This window comes from Tubulanus polymorphus, chromosome 2, assembly GCF_964204645.1.
Source record: "Tubulanus polymorphus chromosome 2, tnTubPoly1.2, whole genome shotgun sequence".
NCBI classification, from domain to species: Eukaryota; Metazoa; Nemertea; class Palaeonemertea; order Tubulaniformes; family Tubulanidae; genus Tubulanus; species Tubulanus polymorphus.
Genome location: NC_134026.1, coordinates 30,344,005 through 30,366,548, shown reverse-complemented (window position 1 = coordinate 30,366,548; position 22,544 = coordinate 30,344,005). Strand labels below are relative to the sequence as shown.

At 37.6% G+C, this 22,544-nt stretch overlaps 4 protein-coding genes across 5 annotated transcripts; 2 read left to right on the top strand and 2 right to left on the bottom strand.

Moving 5' to 3' along the window:
* Positions 1-883: 883 nt before the first annotated feature.
* On the bottom strand, positions 884-8,457 carry LOC141899740 (TRPL translocation defect protein 14-like). 2 transcript variants are annotated; one of them, XM_074786221.1, is made up of 12 exons: positions 8,293-8,457; positions 8,117-8,184; positions 7,839-7,876; positions 7,718-7,755; positions 7,184-7,312; positions 5,176-5,375; positions 4,741-4,818; positions 4,567-4,662; positions 4,157-4,253; positions 3,991-4,082; positions 3,222-3,337; positions 884-2,775 (listed from the first exon to the last, which is right to left on the bottom strand). In XM_074786221.1, exons 1-12 carry the CDS (start codon positions 8,411-8,413, stop codon positions 2,478-2,480), a joined length of 1,371 nt encoding a protein of 456 aa, XP_074642322.1. In that variant the 5' UTR covers positions 8,414-8,457; the 3' UTR covers positions 884-2,477. The 2 variants fall into 2 exon arrangements, with proteins under 2 accessions (XP_074642322.1, XP_074642321.1); XM_074786220.1 differs by lacking the exon at positions 7,184-7,312 and adding an exon at positions 6,178-6,306.
* A 96-nt stretch (positions 8,458-8,553) lies between these two features.
* On the top strand, positions 8,554-16,131 carry LOC141900699 (E3 ubiquitin-protein ligase TRIM37-like). Its single transcript, XM_074787709.1, has 20 exons — positions 8,554-8,889; positions 9,289-9,551; positions 9,667-9,754; positions 9,976-10,098; positions 10,641-10,764; positions 11,100-11,292; positions 11,380-11,512; positions 11,590-11,666; positions 12,100-12,330; positions 12,407-12,470; positions 12,565-12,616; positions 12,848-13,035; positions 13,108-13,205; positions 13,289-13,378; positions 13,720-13,952; positions 14,322-14,579; positions 14,890-14,974; positions 15,201-15,271; positions 15,359-15,530; positions 15,614-16,131. The coding sequence occupies exons 1-20, from the start codon at positions 8,830-8,832 to the stop codon at positions 15,642-15,644; spliced, it is 2,634 nt and encodes an 877-aa protein (XP_074643810.1). The 5' UTR covers positions 8,554-8,829; the 3' UTR covers positions 15,645-16,131.
* A 342-nt stretch (positions 16,132-16,473) lies between these two features.
* Positions 16,474-18,910, bottom strand: LOC141900707 (transmembrane protein 120A-like). The gene is made up of 9 exons (XM_074787716.1): positions 18,768-18,910; positions 18,498-18,616; positions 18,291-18,407; positions 18,028-18,186; positions 17,782-17,871; positions 17,408-17,628; positions 17,265-17,329; positions 16,991-17,059; positions 16,474-16,771 (listed from the first exon to the last, which is right to left on the bottom strand). Exons 1-9 carry the CDS (start codon positions 18,837-18,839, stop codon positions 16,604-16,606), a joined length of 1,080 nt encoding a protein of 359 aa, XP_074643817.1. The 5' UTR covers positions 18,840-18,910; the 3' UTR covers positions 16,474-16,603.
* A 534-nt stretch (positions 18,911-19,444) lies between these two features.
* On the top strand, positions 19,445-21,229 carry LOC141900703 (tubulin beta chain-like). The gene is made up of 4 exons (XM_074787713.1): positions 19,445-19,548; positions 19,645-19,753; positions 19,857-19,967; positions 20,068-21,229. Exons 1-4 carry the CDS (start codon positions 19,492-19,494, stop codon positions 21,132-21,134), a joined length of 1,344 nt encoding a protein of 447 aa, XP_074643814.1. The 5' UTR covers positions 19,445-19,491; the 3' UTR covers positions 21,135-21,229.
* The last annotated feature ends 1,315 nt before the right edge of the window (positions 21,230-22,544 follow it).

Below are 22,544 nucleotides of genomic sequence, written 5' to 3'. Positions count from 1 at the left end.
AGGGTGGTTAAACTCAGTTTTCGTAAATTTTTAGCAAATTTCCAGGTTTTCCATGTTTTATAAACAGAAAATGTAACAATTAATTACATTTTGTGTATTATGTATTGATAAAGAGATGCGTGGTGAAAAGCATATTCGAATTCCCAGTTTTTGCCGTCCTCGCTTACCAGGGTTTGATCGCCGCCCGCTCGAGCTTACTCCAACAAAAACCCTTCATTGGTCCTATTACATCGCCCACAAATTCATGGGCGGACAGGTTCCCACTCAGCGCCCACCAGTCTATATATCTAGCCAATCAGATACGTTTTTACCGGCACAACGTTTGCTCCATAATATCACATATCTTGAATTTGTGGTCAGGGTTTGTGTTGACGTGAGCTTAAGCGGGTGGCAATCAAACCCTGGCAAGCGAGGATGGGTTTTGCCAAAATGTTACCAGACGGCACATCGGGAACTGATGCAGCAGAAATGGTAAGATCCATCCTCCCTCTGCAGGGACTCGAACCTGATGGCATCGCTACACTCAGCCACGGCACGAACCCCTGCATCAGTAGACCGGGTGCGCAGGTACATGCGCAGCTTTCAGAACGAAAACTGGCGGCACCAATCAGATATCTCGTTGTATAATCGTTGAGGCAAATTTCAAGAACTATAAATGGGAAAACCCGGGCTAAAATAAAACGGGATTTCTGATTGGCTAAAAATCATATCATCTGAACTGCGCATGTATCTGCGCACACGGTCGATTATGGCAGGGTTTCGTGCCGTGGCAATCTCGATGCCATCAGGTTCGAATCCCTGCCGGGGGAGGATGGGTAAGATCCTCCTCTACGAATGACCGGTCAAATTATATATACATAGATTGTAGTTATTGTTCATTCGCGATGAATACAGTTTATTCTCAACATGTGCAATGGAGCAAAAGAAAACATAATAAATATCATCAATGACCAATGATTACTAGAAAATAAATATCGATTATCTTGATATAGTTCGATGGAGATTTCATATCTGATTATGTCAATGAATAATATTCCTTTTAAACCGATATATATTCGGATATCGGTTTCTAATTTTCAAATTTGCTTTCTATATTTATAGCACATATATGCAGCAGCAAACCTAAATGCAAACACAAAATACTAGGCTAAAAACTTCAAAAAACAAACTGGATTCAAGAACTACAGGAACTACATGAACAGGAATGAAAAACTGATCTAATCATACTCTGGATTTAGGGACAGAAACCTGGCTTACAAACATAATTCAGGTGAAATTATTCTGAAATTCATTCAAATAAATTAGCACGGCGTAAAATATACAGCGTTTATTTAAAAGTGCGCGAACTGTAAGCGGCCATGTTGTATGTTCATCTGATCTACCACGGTTTACAGACATCTCTTTATTTACTACAATTATCATCAATTGATAAGGATTTCAAATGCCAAAATAAGGCTAAACAAAAATGATACCTTGTTTCTCCGCAGCGGCCGGGTCATTTTTGTAAAATATGATAAAATTTATAAACAGTTCACTTCTATAGCGGGCAGGTCTGTTATGGTGAAATTGATCACGATTTAAAAAAAAGTAATGTATAGGGTAGATAGGCGGCCGGCCGGGTCAACAAGCTCAGCAGAGCGGAGAAACAAGGTATCAATTTTTTTTGGCCTAATATGACACCAACTGACACTTAAAAGATAAATGCTAGTTGCACGCTAGGTCGTCGCTACATACTGCAAAAACAGTTGCCATCAGTTTAATAATGAATTAGAAGAATTTCTCATTCTCTGTTTTTGAAAAACATGAAATAAACGCTTAAATACTTCCCACAACCATTTGAAGTCCTTAATATCAACTGTATAGTTTGACGAATAAAGTAGATACAATCTACATATTATACGATTGATTGACACAAAATTTCATCTCGTTTCATGTATTAATCATTAAAACCTTCTTTCTACATTTTATTCATACACATGATTACCAACAGGGTCCCTACAGATCAGTCAACCCTGGATAGCTTTCGAGAAAATTTCAGATTTCGACAAGCGTCTGCATCACTTTCATATCCCAATTACAGTAAGACTCCTCTTAAATCGGTTCTGTAAACTATCTATTCAGTGGTTTTGTAAGCAAATTTCTATTCTATACACAAACTAAACTCAGTTTCTAATTTGGTAATCGCTTAGTTGGGTGAAAAGAAAATCCTTCTTTAAAATTGAAGGAGTTTTAAAAAAGTTTTTTGTTCTAATTAAAAGAGTATCAAGCACGTTTAAGTATTTTCCGATTAGAAGGAGTTTTAAGGAATCAAGAAGTCGTAGGGACCCTGACAATATAAATTCATTCATTTGTTCTCATCGTAAATCGAGTTAAAATCAGAAATTGTAAAAGGCGCATAAAAATGAGATCCGTACAAAAATTGAGGTTGAATGAAATGCAAACGATCGAGAAATTTCAAAGAAACGAAGAATCAGTTTCTAATTATCGACGTCGTTGAATGTGAATTTCTCCTCCTCGGCGATACCGTTTGAAGCAGACGGCGAGTTCGCGATGATTTTCTGAATTTTGCAAATATCTCTTTCGTCGACGTAATCTATCGACAACGATCGCGTGTCGTGAAAATGTTTCAAATGTGAATATTGTTCTTTCATCGACAGATTAAACATGGAATATTCGAGATCGCCGGTTAGTTCTCGCTCGATCGTCAAGAAGTCCGGTAATTTAGCGTCGCCCATCGTCGTCGTGTACGTCTCCAAAATAATCAAACCTTGACACCTGAAATAAACATATCACAATATCCTAAATCGGAGGGTAATTTTGCAATTGGGCGCCTAAATATCCAGTTCAAAGTTGGATTTGATAATGATGTAATTATAACTTTATAAACAACTGTTAGTTGCCCTGTTGTTGATGTGCCTAATCTACTATGTCATATTGACTGGCAAACACAATAAGTGATTTACATGACAGACCTTCGGAGTTTGTAATCCCCCCCTGATAATCTTTTCTTGTTATGTACGACACAAGCTGTCATTGCTCGTCGGTAAAAAGACTGTGACATCACCTGCAACACCTCTACTGGTGGTCAAACGCAATAAGTGATTCACAAGACAGGTCCTCAAAGTTTGTAAATCCCCTGATAATCTTTTCTTGCTAATGTACCCCGGTAAGGGAATAATAACTACGACGTCTATAGCCAGATTAACGTGAAGTTAACGTACTTTGATTGACACGGTTCCTCGTATATATCCATCTGATAGTATTGATTCTGCCACAGGAAACAACGACGTTTCTTATAAATCGTGTAGTGTTTCTCATCACGTTGAGCGAGAAGAATCTGTAAAATCAATTAAATAAATTTCAGGATCCGATACTCTGAACTCAGGATCCGGTTCCACAGTTGTGAGGTAGACTCAGGATCCAGTTCCACAGTTGTGAGGTAAGTTAACTCTGAACTCAGGATCCGGTTCCACAGTTGTGAGGTAGAGTTAACTCTGAACTCAGGATCCAGTTCCACAGTTGTGAGGTAGAGTTAACTCTGAACTCAGGATCCAGTTCCACAGTTGTGAGGTAGAGTTAACTCTGAACTCAGGATCCAGTTCCACAGTTGTGAGGTAGAGTTAACTCTGAACTCAGGATCTGGTTCCACAGTTGTGAGGTAGAGTTAACTCTGAACTCAGGATCCAGTTCCACAGAGCTGCGGTTAGTTGGTTCAAGTAAACCAGTGGGAAATATTCTGGTAACTTGTTCAGTTTTAAGTGTCAATAAATAACGAGACGAGTAGTACTATTATAGGTTAACTATTTATTTGACGCACGAGCTTTCGCTACTAATGTATAGAAGCTTCATCGGTGAAAGAGTGTCAGTATAATATTCATCTACTGGTTAACTTGAAACTGGACACCTGAACTGCTGCACAACTGCTGGCTTTGTTTTTTTAACAGTAAACGATCCTTTAGTAAATACCTAATTAACAATAATTAAAGTTACCTGATAATCACGTCCAGATACTTGCATCTTTAATTCCACAATTTGATTATTGATTTCTGGTCTACGTATAGTATGCGTATACGTCCAATTACCTTCAATGAAATCAAACAATTACAACTGAAATATTCTCCGAGAAAAACTATTTAAATGTCTTAAGATAATTTACCGTTTTGTCCTCTGCGTCGGATTCGAGCCTGCATTTTACGACTCGGCGTCACCAAATAATCGTGCACAACCGTGAAATCTTGGAATTGTGGAAAATGCTTCAAAAAGATAAATAACAAATCGATTATAACAGAAATACATAACATAGAGTAGAACTGGGGGGTACCAACAGATCACTCTCTTCGCTTATCTCATCCTCGTTATTTTTCTGTCTTTTCTATTCTTTTTTCTCTCTCTCTTCTTTATTTACTTTTCAAGGGTGCTTGGTATAGCGGCCTTTTGGCCTTTGCTCGGCTCTCATAGGAAAGCCTTCTTAATTTTATTTTTGCTCTGTTTGTAAATATTCTTATAACGTGCTTTCTTATGAAATAAATTGAAATTGAAGGGAATGGGAAGAGAACGGACACTTACTTCTTTAGGTGGTAACATTTTAATGAGGAATTTCCTCTTTTTACTGTTGATATTGAGACGATCTTGAACATCGATTCCTAATCGATTAGTAACAGCCTATAATAAACATTTAACATTAACTCACAGTTAACGTCACTGATTCAAAGAATCGGAATCTGAGAGCTGAAAATTTACCGCTATCATTTTCATCAGTTTTTGTTCGAATCCTACTTCATTATTGATCACATCGTAGTACGGATGACCGACCCACGCCTACAATATACAACTTCATTCTGTCAGTAAAATAAATCTCTGTGAGTTAATATACTTTGTCACTTGTGTTTCTGGTCATTCCACCAGATAATTGGCTGTTAGTCAACAGTCGAAACGTAGTGGTTTCATTTTAAAAAATTTCATCATCATATAAATTCTATTGTGGGATTTCTTCATTCATCTAAAATTAACATGGATCAGAGTTTTATTTGACTCTAACATTTGTGGGATTTATTCATTCATGTAAAGTTTACACAGATTAGAATCTTATTTGACTCTAAAATAAATCTCATAAATCGGATGAATAATCTCAACGTGTCGCCACAACGAGCGAGATATCGATGTATTCACACGAACCTGTGCAGCGTAATCGTCGAGCTGTCGAGCCTGTTCAATTCCTTCGTAACGTGTCGCGTGATCTTCGGTCGTATAAAACTCTTCGGCACCTTTTGCAGCCGATACCATGTGAATAATCTGATTATATCGAGAATCGCGTAATTCAACATCGTTCCAATCGTTCTCCTTTTTCATTTTTTCCCACTGACCGGGCTCCATATCTAACAAATATCGGTAACTACTTCATCTAAACATGCTACGGTGAAACTCGTTATAAGTCGTCATAGTTGGGATTAACATCTATGACTTACTGGTATCCAAATGACTTATACTTAGTAAATTAATTCAGAAATACAAATAACCAAAAATAGAAAAGACTTTAAAAATGTGACGACTTAAACATTATTTGTTTCCGTATAAAAATATTACTTTTTTGACAACGCAACTTAAATAATTCAGCATTTAATCATTGTAATTATAGGGAATATCATTGCTTTACTAACGAACACAAATGATTCAGTTAGTTTTTAAATAACTGCATGAAATATTAGTGAACAACAAAACACAACTGAATAGAACAATGCAGAATCTTCAACCAAAACATCATAAAACCAAGTTCTTATTCAATAGTGATTCAATCATTCTAAGCTGTTGCTGTTCTAATTTCTAATGCTTTAACCTTTTCAGCGCTGACAGTTTCATACCTTAAAATACTGGTCAGAGATAATTTGAAAATTCTGGTAAATTTCACTCCAGTGCGATGTATAACGAACGTACCATTATATTGTGTATTCTATAGTGCAGTGTATCATTACTTACAATATTTGACAGGTGCTGCTATCTTTCAATAGAAATCTAAACCGATTAATCCATAAATTACATGGATACACCGCACCACAGGCACAATATATAGGGTGGATGAAATATAATAATATACACTGTATAGAGAGGTACAAGCACTGAAAGGGTTAAATTCCGCTATATGATATATAGATTAGGCGGTGTTACGCTGAAGTTACTCACAAGCTGTACAATCCATAGTTCCTCTATCACATATAACTACACAATTAGAATCACTTGATTCCGCTAATCGCGTATATGTGTTTTCAATGGTCATCATTGTATTCAATAGATCCATTTGGAATTTATAAGCTGAAATTCAAATATCAATTGAAGAAGTTTGTTAGAGTTTATTAGAGAGGTTTAACATATTATAACCATATCAACCGATTCTGTAACTTGAGCACAGAATACAGAATATCATTGTTTCAAAGTTCCAGCTGAACTCGGGTCAGATTGATTGAATTCTCAAATCATTTCACAGTCTTCGAATTGGCTTTTTCACATTTTCTAACAAAAAAAAATACCAGGAGTTTTCACATTTATTTCAAACATAAATTTTCCAGATTTTTCACTAATAATTTTCTTCACAATTTTCCACATCAATCTGACCCATATGTAAAAGGGTTGTATCTACATGCTAGAAACTCACACAAGCATTAAAGGGTTAACAAATTTCCAACTTTGGAAAAATCACAATCACACACAGAATCAGGATCCGGTTCCACAGAACTTAGTTAAAGGTTTGATTTTATTCTTAAGTAAAATGAACGCATTTTCAACAAATTTCCCAGACTTTTACACAAAATTCCCTGACGATTATTTCAGAACAGACTTTTCCCTGACTTTTAGCTTTTACACAAAATTCCCTGACGATTATTTCAGAACAGACTTTTCCCTGACTTTTAGCTTTTACACAAAATTCCCTGACGATTATTTCAGAACAGACTTTTCCCTGATTTCCGAGTAAGTGGCGCCACCCTGTCAAATAAAACTCAACAATGCAAGGCTCAGTTACACTAGAGTTCATGGTTAAATTTGACTCTCATTTCAATTCTAAAATGAAATCTTCACGCACAACTGAGGAACTGGGTCCTGAAGACTGATATTCTATGGATTAATTTTGTGATTTCCAGAGTCAAAGTTGGCGAGTCAGTCAGAGTGAAGTGAAGTGTCACCAGCCGCTTACAACACGTGGCATCCATTACACCGCGATCACATATAATAACACAATCACAGTCGGTTTCTGCAGCGAGGTCGAAAAATGTGTCCTCGATCGACGTCATTGTGTATATCAAATTCTCTTGGAATTTGTAAACTGAAACGTGATGCGATTATCAAACAATTCCTTCTCAGTTACAAAAATACAGTAGACCTGCACTTGCCTCAGATAATCAGTGAACCAGCAACAAAATATTTGAAATTTTTCCTACTTCAATTAATGTGAAATGTCGTAAACGCTTCGACTGCTCCTGAGAATTCAGTTGTGGCCTCTTCACTGATTGATCAAGCAAGAACTGAGGCAAGCAAAGTACCGGGTATACTGTATTATAGAGCCTTTCGCACTCTTTCTCGAATTCAATCAATTTCTCTTTTGATTGGAAGTTTTTGCCTTTTCTTTGATCTCTTCGATACAGATGAAAAAAGGCGATGATATCTTATTTATTTATCTGATGTAGTTGATCGATGAAATCATTAGTTTCTAATGCATTCTAAAACTTACCAGCTTCTTTAGATAATTCTGTCCATTTCACTCCACCGCTGAAACATAAATTCATGTCATCAATTTTCAGTAATATATATTTAAATAGATTCAATGCTGTTTCGATGGTTTTAATTTTTACCTCATTAAAACTGTAGCACATTCTGGAACTCTGTAAACCTGTAATTCAATGGAAAACATTTGATCACCTATCAATCACAAGACATCACGTGATCATAAAACAACATGGTGAATGATCTCAGCAATGGTCATACATCACTGCTCATCACAAAATTTGTAATAGCTACTATTTGATTTGGAAGTGAAACTGAAAGTAGCCTGCCTGCCGACATATTATTTCCAGATGAGTTTCGAATAACTTAATAGAAATGGTTATCGTAAACATTGATTGGTCATTACCTTCCATCCAAGATTCTCAAAAAATGTTGATAAACGGGCCTGTCCAGTAGTTTTACCACCACAAGGTCCTATAAAGTGAAATAGTATTTTAGCACAAGGCCACAACCCGCAACCACGAAAATGTAAATAAATTTGTATTGAATTGGATTACGAAGAAAGCTTAAAAAAGACGTTACCTCCCGTTAACACCAGTTTATAGACTTTATGACCGTTCTTTGACTTTTCTTGCGACATTTTTGCAACCAAACAACGAACAAAAACATTAGTTGGGGGCAGGAATCTGGAAAAACGGAGCATTCAACCGTGCAGGGGCAAGCAATCACACCTCCATGCTGCGGATCGCGCGGGTTCGGGTTCGAGTCCCGTATTTCAGCAATATATCGAATTGAATTGAATTGAATCCAACCATGGGAGGATATTAAAGTAACATTCACCAATTATTGAAATATTCAAAAATAGGAAAAATAGAAAAATATCGTGAAAATTCTTCGTTTTTCCACAAAAAACCCTTTTAAACCATTTTCATCGCGCTTTTCGAATGATGGTGGTTTAGTCATTTAAAACACGTCAGTTCTAAAGGAGACCTCAGACCTGGTGTTGCGTTAAAGTGTTCGTAATTAGAGAAGGGACACCGCCTTTTAGTGGAGAAAGTTGAACGAAAAGGGTTGAAGAATCCGTGTCTATCTTTAAAAAGATCACATCCAGATATCAGAATGTCTCCAGGTGGTACAAATAAAGAACAACCAAGACGAGATGATACTTCAGGAGTTGAGGTAGTTATTCTAGAGTGTTAAGATCAAACAGTCAATCACTTCTAGTCATCCCTCGACCTCGTGTCAATCTAGTCTCTGCGGGTCACAGGGCCTTTTCTTACTCCGCCCCACTACTTTGGAACTCCTTATCAGATGCAATTAAATCTAGTCCTTCTACTGATGTTTTTAAATCGCAACTTAAAACCCATTTGTTCACTAATGCTTTTAACTAATGATGTAAATTGTTTTTTCTATCTTTATGTTTAAATTGTAAAGCCAATGAGCATATTTTATATGGGTTTTAGGCTCAATAGATTATTATTATTATTATTCTATCGCATTTTCTTGAGGTTGTTCTAACACAAACACCGCCAGCAGGACACAGCACAAGGTAATTAACGGAGTGTTCTTTATTTTCAGAGTCTCGCTGAGGTTTTCCGATGTTTTATTTGTATGGAGAAGTTGAGAGACGCGAGATTATGTCCTCATTGTTCGAAACTATGTTGTTTTATGTGCATAAGACGATGGTTAACCGAACAGCGTTCTCAATGTCCTCATTGTCGAGCCTCTCTTCACCTTCATGAACTAGTTAACTGTCGCTGGGCTGAAGAGGTCACTCAACAATTAGATACCCTACAGTTATGTGGCCCGGCACCGAAGGCTGAAGAGCCTGATAAAGACAAGTAAGTATGTCACTCAGGGGTCACCTAAACTCTAGTTGCTTCATATGTCGTGGTATATATTCAAAGGTCTGATTTAAAACTGTGTCTAAAAATTCGATTCATTTCTATTCTGTAGATGTGAACAACATAAGGAGAAATTGAGCGTTTATTGTTGGACGTGTCGCCTAGCAATCTGTCATCAGTGCGCGCTGTGGGAAGGAACGGTATGCTATCACTGTCACACTCACCTCAGTTGTCGTCACATTTCTAAAGTTGACTCTATTTCCTAGTCCAAATTTATATTTTCAATTTTATTCACTAAGTGTTAGTCGAAAAATTGAATGAGTTTGTTGACTATATTTCACATATTCATCGAGGTTGAACTCGTAAGTTGTAGAACTAACTAACGACGTTTTTAACGAGTGAATTGTTTTTCTAATTGCAGCATTCTCAACACACGTTCAAACCATTCGTTACCGTTTATGAAGAACATGTGAATCGAATAAAAGAAGAAGTGACTTGTTTAAAACGTCGTCATGTTGAACTGATTTCATTAGTTCAAGAAGTTGTAAGTATTTTTAGATTTAATTTTGAGTAGGCCTAACCAGCAGATTCAATGAGTCTCCGGTTGATTCCACTGAGTACCCAGGGGATTTACTGAGTATCCAGTGAATTCACTGAGTACCCGGTATATTCAATGAGTACGCGATAGATTCGTAGTTAGATTAACCTAACGAGAAAGGGAGTCGCTGTCTTTTTCCAAACTGGAGGATAACCACAGAGACTCTCTGAGCCTATCACAGATCCTTCATTAATGATGATGATGATGATTCAATGAGTACCTGAAAGATTCACTTAGTACCCGATAGATTCAATGAGTACCCGATAGATTCAATGAGTACCCAATAGATTCACTGAGTACCCGATAGATTCAATGAGTACCTGATAGTTTCAATGAGTACCTGATAGATTCACTGAGTACCCGATAGATTCAATGAGTACCCGATAGTTTCAATGAGTATCCGATAAATTCAATGAGTACCTGTTGATTCAATGAGTACCTGTTGATTCAATGAGTATGATGATTTCGTTTTATCTCGTGTGTTTTAGGAACGGAATGTTGAAAGTGTCAAGAACGCTAAAGATGAAAGAGTTCGTGAAATCAGAAACGCTGTTGAATTAATGATCGCTCGTCTTGAATCTCAACTTAAAAGCAAACTTTTAACGTTAATGGGTATGAATTCTGTTCGTAAATCGATGTTTAAAGAAAAAACCCTCAATTATGAAGTTGAAGCTAATAGAGTTCTAGAGTCTAGTTAACCTATAAAGTACAGCAGGTACACCAGGTGTTAACACGGCTCTCCTCCACCAAACTTATCAAAACATTCTGAATATTTCCCAAAGTATTTGAGTTGAGACATCAATATCCTCTATTACCGGAAGTTTTTGCCTCTAAATTGTGGTTTTTTTCTTCAACTGAATTAGACGATCATTTGTCTATGGAAACAAAAATCTACTTTCCTCCATTCCAAATTACATCATTTGATAATTTGTTGTTTTTATTTAAAGGTCAACGAAGTCAACTGACTCAGGAAACTGAACTGATTGAATCGGTTTTACAAGAAGTTGAACATCAGTTACGTTGCAGCTCAAAAAATGAATTGATCGGTAAAAGTTTGGAACTGTTACAGATGTTTACACAAGTTCATCGTAAACCGATGGCTTCATTTGTTACGGCTCCAGTTCCTGCTGATTTCACTAGGTAGTCATTCATTCATTCAATCCTTCATTCATTCAATCCTAATCATTTTCATGCTGAATTCATTGATGATATTTTCCTCTATTTCAGTGAGATCGTACCTCAGTATGATAGCAGTACATTTGTAATGAATAGTTTTAGCGCTTTACAACAACGCGCTGACCCCGTTTACAGTCAACCCTTACATGTCTCTGGATTGAGTTGGCGACTGAAAGTTTATCCTGTAAGATTTTAAAAACAATCTTTATTCTTGGAGTCATTCGTAAATTGAAAATTTATTTCACATTTCATCGTTTTCAGGATGGAAACGGCGTAGTTCGTGGTAATTATTTATCTGTGTTTTTAGAATTGTCAGCTGGGTTACCCGAAACATCGAAGTAAGTGATACTCTATTGTTTGTCTGTGTCTACTCATTGCATCCTCCCTCTGCAGGGACTCGAACCTGATGGCATCGCTACACTCAGCCACGGCACGAACCCCTGCATCAGTAGACCGGGTGCGCAGGTACATGCGCAGCTTTCCGAACGAAAACTGGCGGCACCAATCAGATTGCTCGTTGTATAATCGTTGAGGCAAATGTCAAGGAAGAACTATAAATGGGAAAACCCTGGCTAAAATAAAACGGGATTTCTGATTGGCTAAAAATCACATCATCTGAACTGCGCATGTATCTGCGCACACGGTCGATTATGGCAGGGTTTCGTGCCGTGGCAATCTCGATGCCATCAGGTTCGAATCCCTGCCGGGGGAGGATGACTCGTTGTGTCTGAAATAGATCTAATAACGTGTATATTAAATTGAACGTTGTAGATACGAGTATAGAGTGGAGATGGTACATCAGGCTTCTAGAGACAGCAGTAAGAACATCGTGAGGGAATTCGCGTCTGATTTTGAAGTCGGTGAATGTTGGGGGTATAACAGATTCTTCCGATTGGATTTACTCGGCAGTGAGGGTTATTTGAATACGGAAGCCGATACATTGATTCTTCGATTCCAAGTTCGACCGCCGACTTTCTATCAGAAGAGTAGAGACCAACAGTGGTAAGTGACGTGTACGCAGCTCTTGAGATTCACACGTCGTGTTTATTGTGACGTTTTCTCTCTGATTTACAAACAGGTATATCAATCAGTTGGAGTCGACCCAGTCTCATTATATCGTTCAAGTCAATGATCTTAAAGAGGTCAGTGAGTACATTTGATAGCGAAATATTCTTTGATAATCTTCATGAATATTGAACCATCACGGCTCTCTCGATTCATGGATTGTTATTTCAGAGGTTAGCTTATGAACTATCTCGTCATCAGCCGAAGAAGGCGGCTTCACCCGGTAAATATCATACAGTAAATCTCACTATCTAAATCACATTTACCTAGAAAAAATAATATACCATTTTCTGATTTCCTGTTTTATTTTTTCGATCCTTGATTCGCACTTTGCTGTTTTATCCTTTTGATCCTTGATTCGGTCTGGTGCCAGTTTGTCAGAAAGTGAAGTTTACTCTAAATCATTTGTAGAGTTGAATATACGCAGTAAAAATGTATTTATTCTCATTCACAGATAACAACAGTCATATACCGTTAATAGATCCTGCACATAGCACAGACGGGCCACAACAACATTCAGTTCTTCAACCGAAACCAATTCGACCGCAAGTCACTCAATGTTCAGAGGGGCTCGAATTACAGGAAATGCTTCTTGATGATACGAGTCATGAAGATGGCAGCACAAGTTCAGAATCATTGGCCGTAAGTTTTACCAAAAAACCGACGGTTTTAAATCACCTGCATTCAGTAAATATAAATCCATACTGTATACAGGATATGAGTATGGAGCATCTTGATGAATCTCACGAAGAAGTTGAAACATTTGAAGCTCATAACAGCAACGATGAGAATGATATCGATGAGGAAACGATGTAAGTGTTGAACAGAGTTTTACTGGGTCTGATTGACCAATGTAATCTACTGGATGTAATCGGAGGGAATTTTATTTCAACAGGTCTGGTGATAATGATGTTGAAAAGAATTGCGCTAGCCATGATCATGAAGTTGATAGTTTAGAAGGCGCTATGGCTACAGTTGCGTCAAGGTTCGTATAGTAGAATAATGTAGGCTAATATTAGTAAGGTATCTAAGGTATTTCAGGGTTCTTACAGATATGGGAAAATCAAAGAATTCTGACACTTTTCTTGAAAATCTGGGAGAAGTCACGGGAATTTGAATTTTAAGTGTCTTGTTGTACTTGCTGGTGTTGAGTGGCACAAGGAACCACTGGATCACAAATAGCCTCAATGTGGATATCTTATAATTTAATCAGAGAACTTTTGGTCAAGGATCAGTGAAAAAACCATGCAAATATCTTGGTACATTAGTAGTTATTGTGGTACATTAGTAGTAGTTATTGAGAGTGTATTTATTATTTCATTATAGTAATGATGATAGAGTTGGGTCTAGTGGTGCTACCGCTGCTGCTGCTGCTGCTGCTGCTGCTGGTGAAGATGTCAATGTCTTAGCTATAGCTGAGTTATTACAGTTAGATACTAAAAGTGCTAAGTTAGTAGTTGCAGCAATGGATGATGCTGTTGATATGGTAGTTAATGGTGGATTACCACTGACAAGTCCATCACGTCATTCATTACCAGCTGATAAATCACTTAGTGCAAGTAAGAAAACGCTTCACCAAAACTCAGATTTAACAATGAAAATCTATTAGAATGTTTCTGTTTAATATTGAATAATTAATATTCATTATTGTTGGTGTTCTATATACTCAGGGTGGCCACTGACCTGGAAAATCTAGACAAATCAGGGAAAACCTGGAATTCATCTATGGCCACAATATTTGCTAATTGGGGTCTACTGATTCATAAGAAAATGAATAAATTGTAACATTTTAAACCTTTCTGATTTTCTGTGATAACATGGACAAATCAGAATTTGTAGAGGGGGCGGGGGTGGGGTAGACGTAGTAACCACCCTGATATGTGTTTCTACATATTTGCCTAGTTTGAAGTTGAATCTATTTTCTGTAGTCGCTCAGCAGCGAAAAGTTGATGTATTCGGCTCGTTATCGACGGACGAAAACCTCGATCGTTTCACCGATCGCTTGAACGTGATGTCAACGACGACATCCGAGGTCGAGAGAGACACCGGCGAGACATCGGAACGCAGAATTCATCAATTAACGGCAAATCAGGATCAAATACCGGTGAATCTATTCACAGATCGAATCTCTTCTACATTACTATCCGACGCACTGGGAACTTCTTCTTCAGCATCAGCAGCAGCATGTTAGTATAATTTGAAACCTAGTTCATCAGTTCACATCTAATTTGACTCATAGTGTTAAAACATTAGAAAAGAACTGATTTAAACTTAACAAAATTAGTCGATAGAAATGTTGAATTGAATCAAGTGTGTTACAGGCCAACTCATTGAATGTGTCATAGTTGATCATTTTGTTGGCGACTTATTCAGATCACGACTTACATTAAGTAGATTGAATTAGAAACACCAATTGAGACTTCTGTGGGCACTCGAGTCAGGTTACACGAGTTTTACTGTGTATAGATCCAGTAGGTTGTAATATCTCTCTTACAGGTGATGAATTATCAGCTGATTTGTCGTTAGAACAGTTTCCTCTCCCTGATCTTGATGATTCTCAAACCGAAGAGAATATTTTACGGTAATTTTCAATAATCCGTTTTTCAGTAGACCGCGCTTACGACGGAGCCAATATTGCCTCAGACAAAACATTCTTACTTCAATTCTCATCTCGCCTGGAATTTACTTGCTGTCTCACAAAATATATCTGTGTCGCAAGATCCGAGGCAAACTCTAGTCTACTGTAGTAAGCCTATCGCTATTTCAAAATGTTATCATAAAAAGATGTTGTTAAATTTATTTTCTAGGAAAAGTTCACATAACTCACATTTAGATTCGTTGTTTGGATCTTTGACATCGTCAGAAACTATGGACGCCAGTTAGTATAATACAACGCTATCATACAATTAAACTAAAATTATTTGTTAAGACGAAATTTGATAATTTTTTCTCTTTATTCCTGTAGTTGAAAAGTCACTGGAATTTCTGCAAAGTCCGTCGAAATTTCGTGCATCTTCCCAAGAGACAACTAGTGAAGAGTCGGCATCTACTGCGTCTGCTGCTCATAGGATTAATAGAACAACGTACAGCGTCAGTCCTAGTATTGATTTCCCCGTTCAACAACCTCAAAATGAAAGGTTTGTTTTACAGAAGTTTCAATGGGGTTCATACTATTCAGTTATTTCATAGTATTCACTTATTCCATTTGTGATATTTTCAGGACTGATTCCAATGATTCATCCGTAGTCTGATCAGCCTGTCGTCGATATGTTATTAATCTTCTTCTGACTTTGATAGATATTTTCTAACATATTATAATCAGAAATATAGCACTAATGTTGGCTGGTGGAAGTAGGAACTCATTTTGTAGACTTTATTTTTCGATACTTTCTTTTTACATTCAGTATTTGCATTTATTATTTCGTATAGTTTCCGCACATCTTAACTCGTATTAGTGTAATGTGGATTCATACTCAAACTAGATGTAAATAGCCTTGTATGATTGTATGATCTACTGTAGTTTATAAATATTAATTTTCTGTGTCTCACTTCAATGATTGACCCGTATTTAATTCAATCATGATTTAATTTCGACTACTGAATGTGTTTAGATAGCGATTCGAATTCATAAAGGAATAGTGAAGTATTTTTTCTGTTTGTGTTACTGTGTTAGATATCCGTCCATGTAAACACAGTGACAGTCCTAGATTACAATAAAAATATCACTGATGCCAAAAATTCATGGCTATTTGGTTTATTATGAGGCATATCAAATAATGAGAAAGATCAGAGAGATTCGAGAATCCAGAAGGATCAACATGTGGAGCCACCTGTTTGATTCCATATCTTTTGTCTGTTCAACTTTTCAACCCCAAGAGATAAATCTGAATATGATGATAAACAATCCATTTCTGCAATAGTTGTTCTTCCGCTGAATTTGACTGGACCGAAAAAGAATGACAATTCATTATTTTTAAGAAAACCATTTATTTTGGTCTCAACAAATAAAACATTTACAATGAATTTGAAACAATGCAATTAAGAATTTTTACATCTTTGAAAATTGATTATATACACAACTTAAGTACATATGGGTTGATAAATGCTCAGTTATATAAACAAGGAGCTTTTTTCATAAGAAACAATACTGTTTAAAACAAACACTCGCAAAAAAATGTGTTCAAGATTCAGTGCAATTCAAACAGGGAAACTACAGGACTTTAGTGCCAGACAGTTTATTCCAATTATTAAATCGGTATTTATGAAGGAGTTTGAAATTTAGGAAGCCATCTTTCCTAAGTTTATCACGAATTACTGCAGATGTTGTCAACGAATTACCGAGGAATAGAATGAAAAATATCGCAGCAATAAACGGAACCTGAAAACAAAAACGTGAGAACAACTTGACTTTATCTCGAGTGAATTGAGTTCAGAACACTGGAAATATCAAACTATCAGCGAGTAACCAAACCACCTGACCCCAACGTCCCAGACATTTCAATGAGATATCAGATATGTAAATATGATAGCCTACTTATTTCTCTAAAAGGAGACTTAGATTTTCAAATGACTGTTGAGTACATTTGAAAATTTTTACCTGCCATTCTTTGCATCGAGGATGGAACCACAACTGGAACAATGTGTAAGCATTGTAAATCTGGAACATCTACAATAATAATAGTGAATAAAATGATGAACCCACAACTGAGAAATATTTACTGCAGTTAACTTTGCCTTATTCTGTAGTGTTGGGACTGCTAAATATGTCACCGAGTTCAGAATCAGGAAAATAGGTTTCTAAGTGAAATTCACTGACTTGGACACTGACAGAATAGGCAGAGTCTAATGTACGAATATCCTATTGTACTTACGTATGCGAAAATCAGAAATGGCAAAACAAATGAAAGCCCTTTCCACATCCAAGACTGGAAGCCTTCTAAAAAAAGAGACAATCATAGGCTATAGAAGTAGTGAATTCAGTAACGGAGCTTGTTGCTGTAAATGAGTTACTTACCGACTGTGATATCCATGGTGTGTCTTTCACCGAGTGATCGCAGTTTATACAACAAACCCTTCTGATAATAAACTTGTATTATTTGTACAATACTCAAACAAAATGTGAACAACATGAACTGTTTACGAAATAGTTGATAGGTTTCGCCGTAGGGCCAAATCAACATCAAACCGGCGCAAACTGTCGAAATAAAGTGATGCGTCACCCACCAACCTTTTATTCTGAAATAAACATTTACTCAATTGATAATCCGTAAAGAAATGAAACTGGAATAAGTCGTCAAAGTTGGGAAAATATGACTTACACATGATCAAATGAATTGCAAATAAGCAAATTAGGACTAAAAAAAGCGGTGACTGAATATATCAAGATACCTGGATCCATTTACAATAAGAATGTGTTCTCTAATTGTCATAGTGCAATAATACCAAACTAGTAGAAAGTGAAGACCAGCATCGAGCCATCTACAATAGTATAAACATCACACAATTCAATATCATCTTAATAATATAAATTAGTATTAGTGATTTCATGTAAACAGACATTTGAAGGATGTGTTGTGTTCGCTTAGACCATCTATTCACTGTATTGAAACAACCATCAAAAACAAATAAACTCACCTGGAATTATGAATAAAAAACAGCAAACAAAATGAGAAGATCATCGTGATGACTGTCACTACGAGTTTAAACTGTTCATAGTTCTGTTTGTAAGCATATCTTTCTTCTTTACTCAATAACGATACGTTTACTGATCCCAAAATTATACGCAGATATAATCTGAAAATATACAACAGTAACTACTTTAAATATCAGAAAACATCTCAAACAATTTTAAATCAAGTTTGTATTTATAGGGCTAAGTTTTACATTTAATAACTGACCCATTTTTATGCGGCAGATTTTCTTCCATTTCATGAAACTGTAGTTTTCTATTAGTGATGCAAGCTTCGGCTTCTTCTATTTTAACCTTCATTTCAGCCGACATTCCTTCATCTTTGCTAAAAATTCAAATACAAACAATTCGTTAATACTTCGGCATCTTTATTAGGCCTATTTGGAACTCTTACTAACAATACTGCAACAAATACCCTTTAAATGAGTCAGTTATTTGTTTCAGGCGATATCGCTGATGAGCAATTCCAGACATCACTTTCTTCTGTAGTTTTCTCACTTCTACTATCTGTTTCGTATAAGATTTATGCTCTTCCTAAAAAACATTTTAATCAAGAAAAACCTATCATCATAGAATATTTATGACTGACCACAGTTAAGGTCGAGTTACTGAGTTTTTCACCGATGAAAAATACTAAAAAAAAGTCCAAGATTTAGAAACCGATCAAAAATTGTCTACAAATTACCTCCAACTGAATGAATTCTTTGTCTAATTCTCTCCATTCTTCTAAATATGTCAATGGTCCATTTGAATCCATTTTAACAGAGCTGCAGTTATTTGACGTCTACTTGTCAGTTCCTCCCGATTGATAAAATAAATGAATTGAGATTGAAATTTATTTGACGCAACGACCTCGAGCTTTGTACCTAATACTTCGTCACCGAGATTGGACAATTCAAGTTGTTCAATTCAAAATACTTTATTGACACTAATAAATTTTAAAATAAAACATTTTAGTGATACGTCAACAAAGCTAAACAAGACAAGGAAATGGATAAATGATGACAAATTATAAAACATATTAAACATGTGGGAAGATATACAGGATAAAAGGTCGGGACATCCCAAGGTCGTTGAGCAAGGTGATTCGCACGTGCGTTTGTTTACATTCGGAGCCCAAAACGGACGCGCGCACTGGTCACGCCTGAGTGGTGCCGGACCCCGATCGCCACGTGTTCGTCGCGCGTGATTGACAATACGCGGCAAGTGAGTCTCGCCCGGCCACTCCCCGAATGCCCCGTTTTATTTGCCGCGCAGCCAAATATGGGATGAACGTATATTGTAGCTATAGAGACGCGGTGATCATTGTTCGCTGGTTGCTATAAATACCGCTGTAATCGACGGTTAGGATTGCAGAAATTTTGAAATTGCACGAGCAGTCGTTTGTAAAATCTAAACTAACAGTCAAAATGAGAGAAATTGTACACCTTCAAGCCGGACAATGCGGTAACCAAATCGGTGCAAAGGTAAATTACGAACCGTGAATTTATACGAATTAATATTTTCAATTTTTTCCAAAAAATGTCATTTTCACACATTTTCCTCTTGTCTTGTTTTAATAGTTTTGGGAAGTTATTTCCGATGAACACGGCATCGATCCAACCGGTACATATCATGGAGATTCCGATCTTCAGTTAGAAAGAATCAATGTTTACTACAATGAAGCTACGGGTAAGAAGAGCTATTTCGAATTATTGAATTTGTCTAACTAAAAAAAGAAACATTGCATTTTTGATAGGTGTGTAATCTTCACACATTTCTTTCACTTTTTCAGGAGGAAAATACGTCCCTAGGGCGATTCTCGTTGATTTGGAACCGGGAACTATGGATTCAGTCAGATCGGGACCGTTCGGACAGATTTTCAGACCAGATAACTTCGTTTTTGGTAAATATCGATAGCGACACGTGTTAAATATTGATTTTCAAGCAATAATTTGTTCTTTCTTGTAATAAAAATGCTTGTAATTATCGATTTGTCTGATCAGGTCAAAGCGGCGCCGGTAACAACTGGGCGAAAGGTCACTACACGGAAGGCGCCGAATTGGTAGATTCTGTATTAGACGTTGTACGAAAAGAAGCGGAAAGTTGCGATTGTTTACAAGGTTTTCAGCTGACTCACTCGTTAGGGGGCGGCACCGGCTCTGGTATGGGCACGCTTCTCATCAGTAAAATACGCGAAGAATATCCGGATAGAATTATGAACACGTTTTCGGTTGTACCTTCGCCGAAAGTATCGGACACAGTAGTAGAGCCCTACAACGCCACTCTATCCGTACATCAACTCGTAGAAAACACCGACGAAACTTATTGCATCGATAACGAAGCTCTTTACGATATATGTTTCCGTACGCTGAAATTGACGACGCCGACGTACGGAGATTTGAACCATCTGGTATCGGCTACGATGTCGGGTGTAACGACCTGTTTACGCTTCCCCGGACAGTTGAACGCCGATCTGAGAAAACTGGCCGTAAACATGGTTCCATTCCCTCGTCTACATTTCTTCATGCCCGGTTTCGCGCCTCTGACGTCACGTGGTAGTCAACAGTACCGGGCGCTTACCGTACCAGAACTCACTCAACAGATGTTCGACGCCAAGAATATGATGGCCGCGTGCGACCCGCGTCACGGCCGATACCTGACGGTCGCTGCCATGTTCCGCGGTCGTATGTCGATGAAAGAAGTCGACGAACAGATGTTGAACGTACAGAATAAGAACAGCAGTTATTTCGTCGAATGGATCCCGAACAACGTGAAAACAGCCGTCTGCGACATCCCGCCTCGAGGTCTGAAAATGTCGGCGACTTTTATCGGTAACAGCACGGCGATACAAGAACTATTCAAACGTATCTCCGAACAGTTCACGGCGATGTTCAGACGTAAAGCGTTCTTACACTGGTACACAGGCGAGGGCATGGACGAGATGGAATTCACTGAGGCCGAGTCGAACATGAACGATTTGGTTTCCGAGTATCAACAATACCAAGATGCAACTGCCGAGGAGGAGGGTGAATTCGATGAAGAGGAGGCTGAAGATGAAGAAGCTGCTTAAAGCTGCCAAAAATATTGAATTAACATCAATCAGTGCCTAAATTTATAACGAATAAAAAAGTAAAACTTTTATCTCTGATAATAAATGAAAATTGATGTAAAACCTTATTTAATATCGTTATAAATGGATTTACTGTTGTTATTGGTTGGTGAGAAGCCCATACTTGATCACGAGTCGGAGTCGGGCGCGGATTCAGGTGTCTCGCGACGCACCGAATGATAAATCCCCGTTACCCGCAAACCGATGCGATGCGCGCGTTTTTACAGGCGCGAAAAATGTTGCTAATTTATGCTGAAGACGTTTTTGAAGACATTGTCAATTTTTTTAAGTAGCTCACTGACTGATACTAAGAAATGAGCCCCCGTCCTGTACCGGGCACGGGCTTATTTCCTCCGTATCAGTCATCACCGGATGGGCTCATACGTGCGAAAATATCTATTTTCGTGAAGTTAGAACCCCATCCATATAAAGAGATGCCCACATCCAACCCTGGAAAGGGAGCGTTCATAAATTACGTACCTCCATTGGGGAGGGGGGTTACTGAATTTTGGTACAAAGTGGTACATGGGGGGAGGGGGGTCAGCAAAAAAGGTACGTACTTTGAGGGAGGGGGGTATTAATCAATCTTGGTACGTACTTTATGTACCAAACTCAAATGAAAATAGCCGTTGATGTTTTATCGGCTTTTAGTACCGGGTATATAAAATCAATAAACAACAGTACTTGCTTTAATTCTTTTGTTACATCATAAATGAAATCAGGTATAGTATATTTTTTTTTATTTGTGTTCTTTGCATCAATTTAATTGGGGGGGGGGGTGGTCATGGGCGCGATGGTACGTACCTAAGAGGGGTCAGTGAATTTGGTACAAAGGGGGGAGGGGGTCAGAAAAATGGGAGATTTTGAGGTACGTAATTTGTGAACGCTCCCAAACACATTGTACTACCTGACACCCGACGGGTAATTTCTTCATTGATTCAGTTTATCTTATCGATTTAGGCCTTAATCCTTTTCGTGTCCGCGTAATTTGTGGCTTGAATAGAATCAGGATTGGCTGACTTGGTCAACTTGTCACACCCCGCGCAATTTAAAATGACTCGATATATAATGGCTGCTGACTCTAGGATCTCCCGGCCGATAGCTGTCATCATAAAGCAATTCTGTTGTTTTAGTAGCAATAAAAAGCGATAAAGATCTTATTAGATCCCCGAAAAGTGGATGTATTAGGATCGTAGCTATATCGGCATGCGTTTCAAACTGAGTTGAAATTTACATCGCCCCCTCCAAAGCGGTGAAGCGTTGAGATTCGGAGCCAGAGTGCCAAAACTCGTTGTGTCTGATTCTCCTGCTGATTCACTGAATGTGGGGACTAATATCTTTTTTCGAATTCCTTGACAATTCCGATTATCT

Bases quoted from the DNA above. Each gene is read 5' to 3' on its own strand.
- LOC141900699 (XM_074787709.1), top strand. From the start codon at position 8,830: ATGTCTCCAGGTGGTACAAATAAAGAACAACCAAGACGAGATGATACT. The intron at 10,765-11,099 runs GTATGAATTCTG...TTTTATTTAAAG, and splicing joins CAAACTTTTAACGTTAATGG to GTCAACGAAGTCAACTGACT. The intron at 11,293-11,379 runs GTAGTCATTCAT...CCTCTATTTCAG, and splicing joins GTTCCTGCTGATTTCACTAG to TGAGATCGTACCTCAGTATG.
- LOC141899740 (XM_074786221.1), bottom strand. From the start codon at position 8,413: ATGCTCCGTTTTTCCAGATTCCTGCCCCCAACTAATGTTTTTGTTCGT. The intron at 4,819-5,175 runs GTTCGTGTGAAT...TGTATATTGTAG, and splicing joins TCGACGATTACGCTGCACAG to GCGTGGGTCGGTCATCCGTA. The intron at 3,338-3,990 runs GTAACTTTAATT...TTGATTTTACAG, and splicing joins TATCTGGACGTGATTATCAG to ATTCTTCTCGCTCAACGTGA.
- LOC141900707 (XM_074787716.1), bottom strand. From the start codon at position 18,839: ATGGATTCAAATGGACCATTGACATATTTAGAAGAATGGAGAGAATTA. The intron at 18,187-18,290 runs GTCAGTTATTAA...GTATATTTTCAG, and splicing joins AATCTGCCGCATAAAAATGG to ATTATATCTGCGTATAATTT. The intron at 17,330-17,407 runs GTAAGTAACTCA...CTCTTTTTTTAG, and splicing joins CACCATGGATATCACAGTCG to AAGGCTTCCAGTCTTGGATG.
- LOC141900703 (XM_074787713.1), top strand. From the start codon at position 19,492: ATGAGAGAAATTGTACACCTTCAAGCCGGACAATGCGGTAACCAAATC. The intron at 19,549-19,644 runs GTAAATTACGAA...TTGTTTTAATAG, and splicing joins GTAACCAAATCGGTGCAAAG to TTTTGGGAAGTTATTTCCGA. The intron at 19,754-19,856 runs GTAAGAAGAGCT...TCACTTTTTCAG, and splicing joins TTACTACAATGAAGCTACGG to GAGGAAAATACGTCCCTAGG.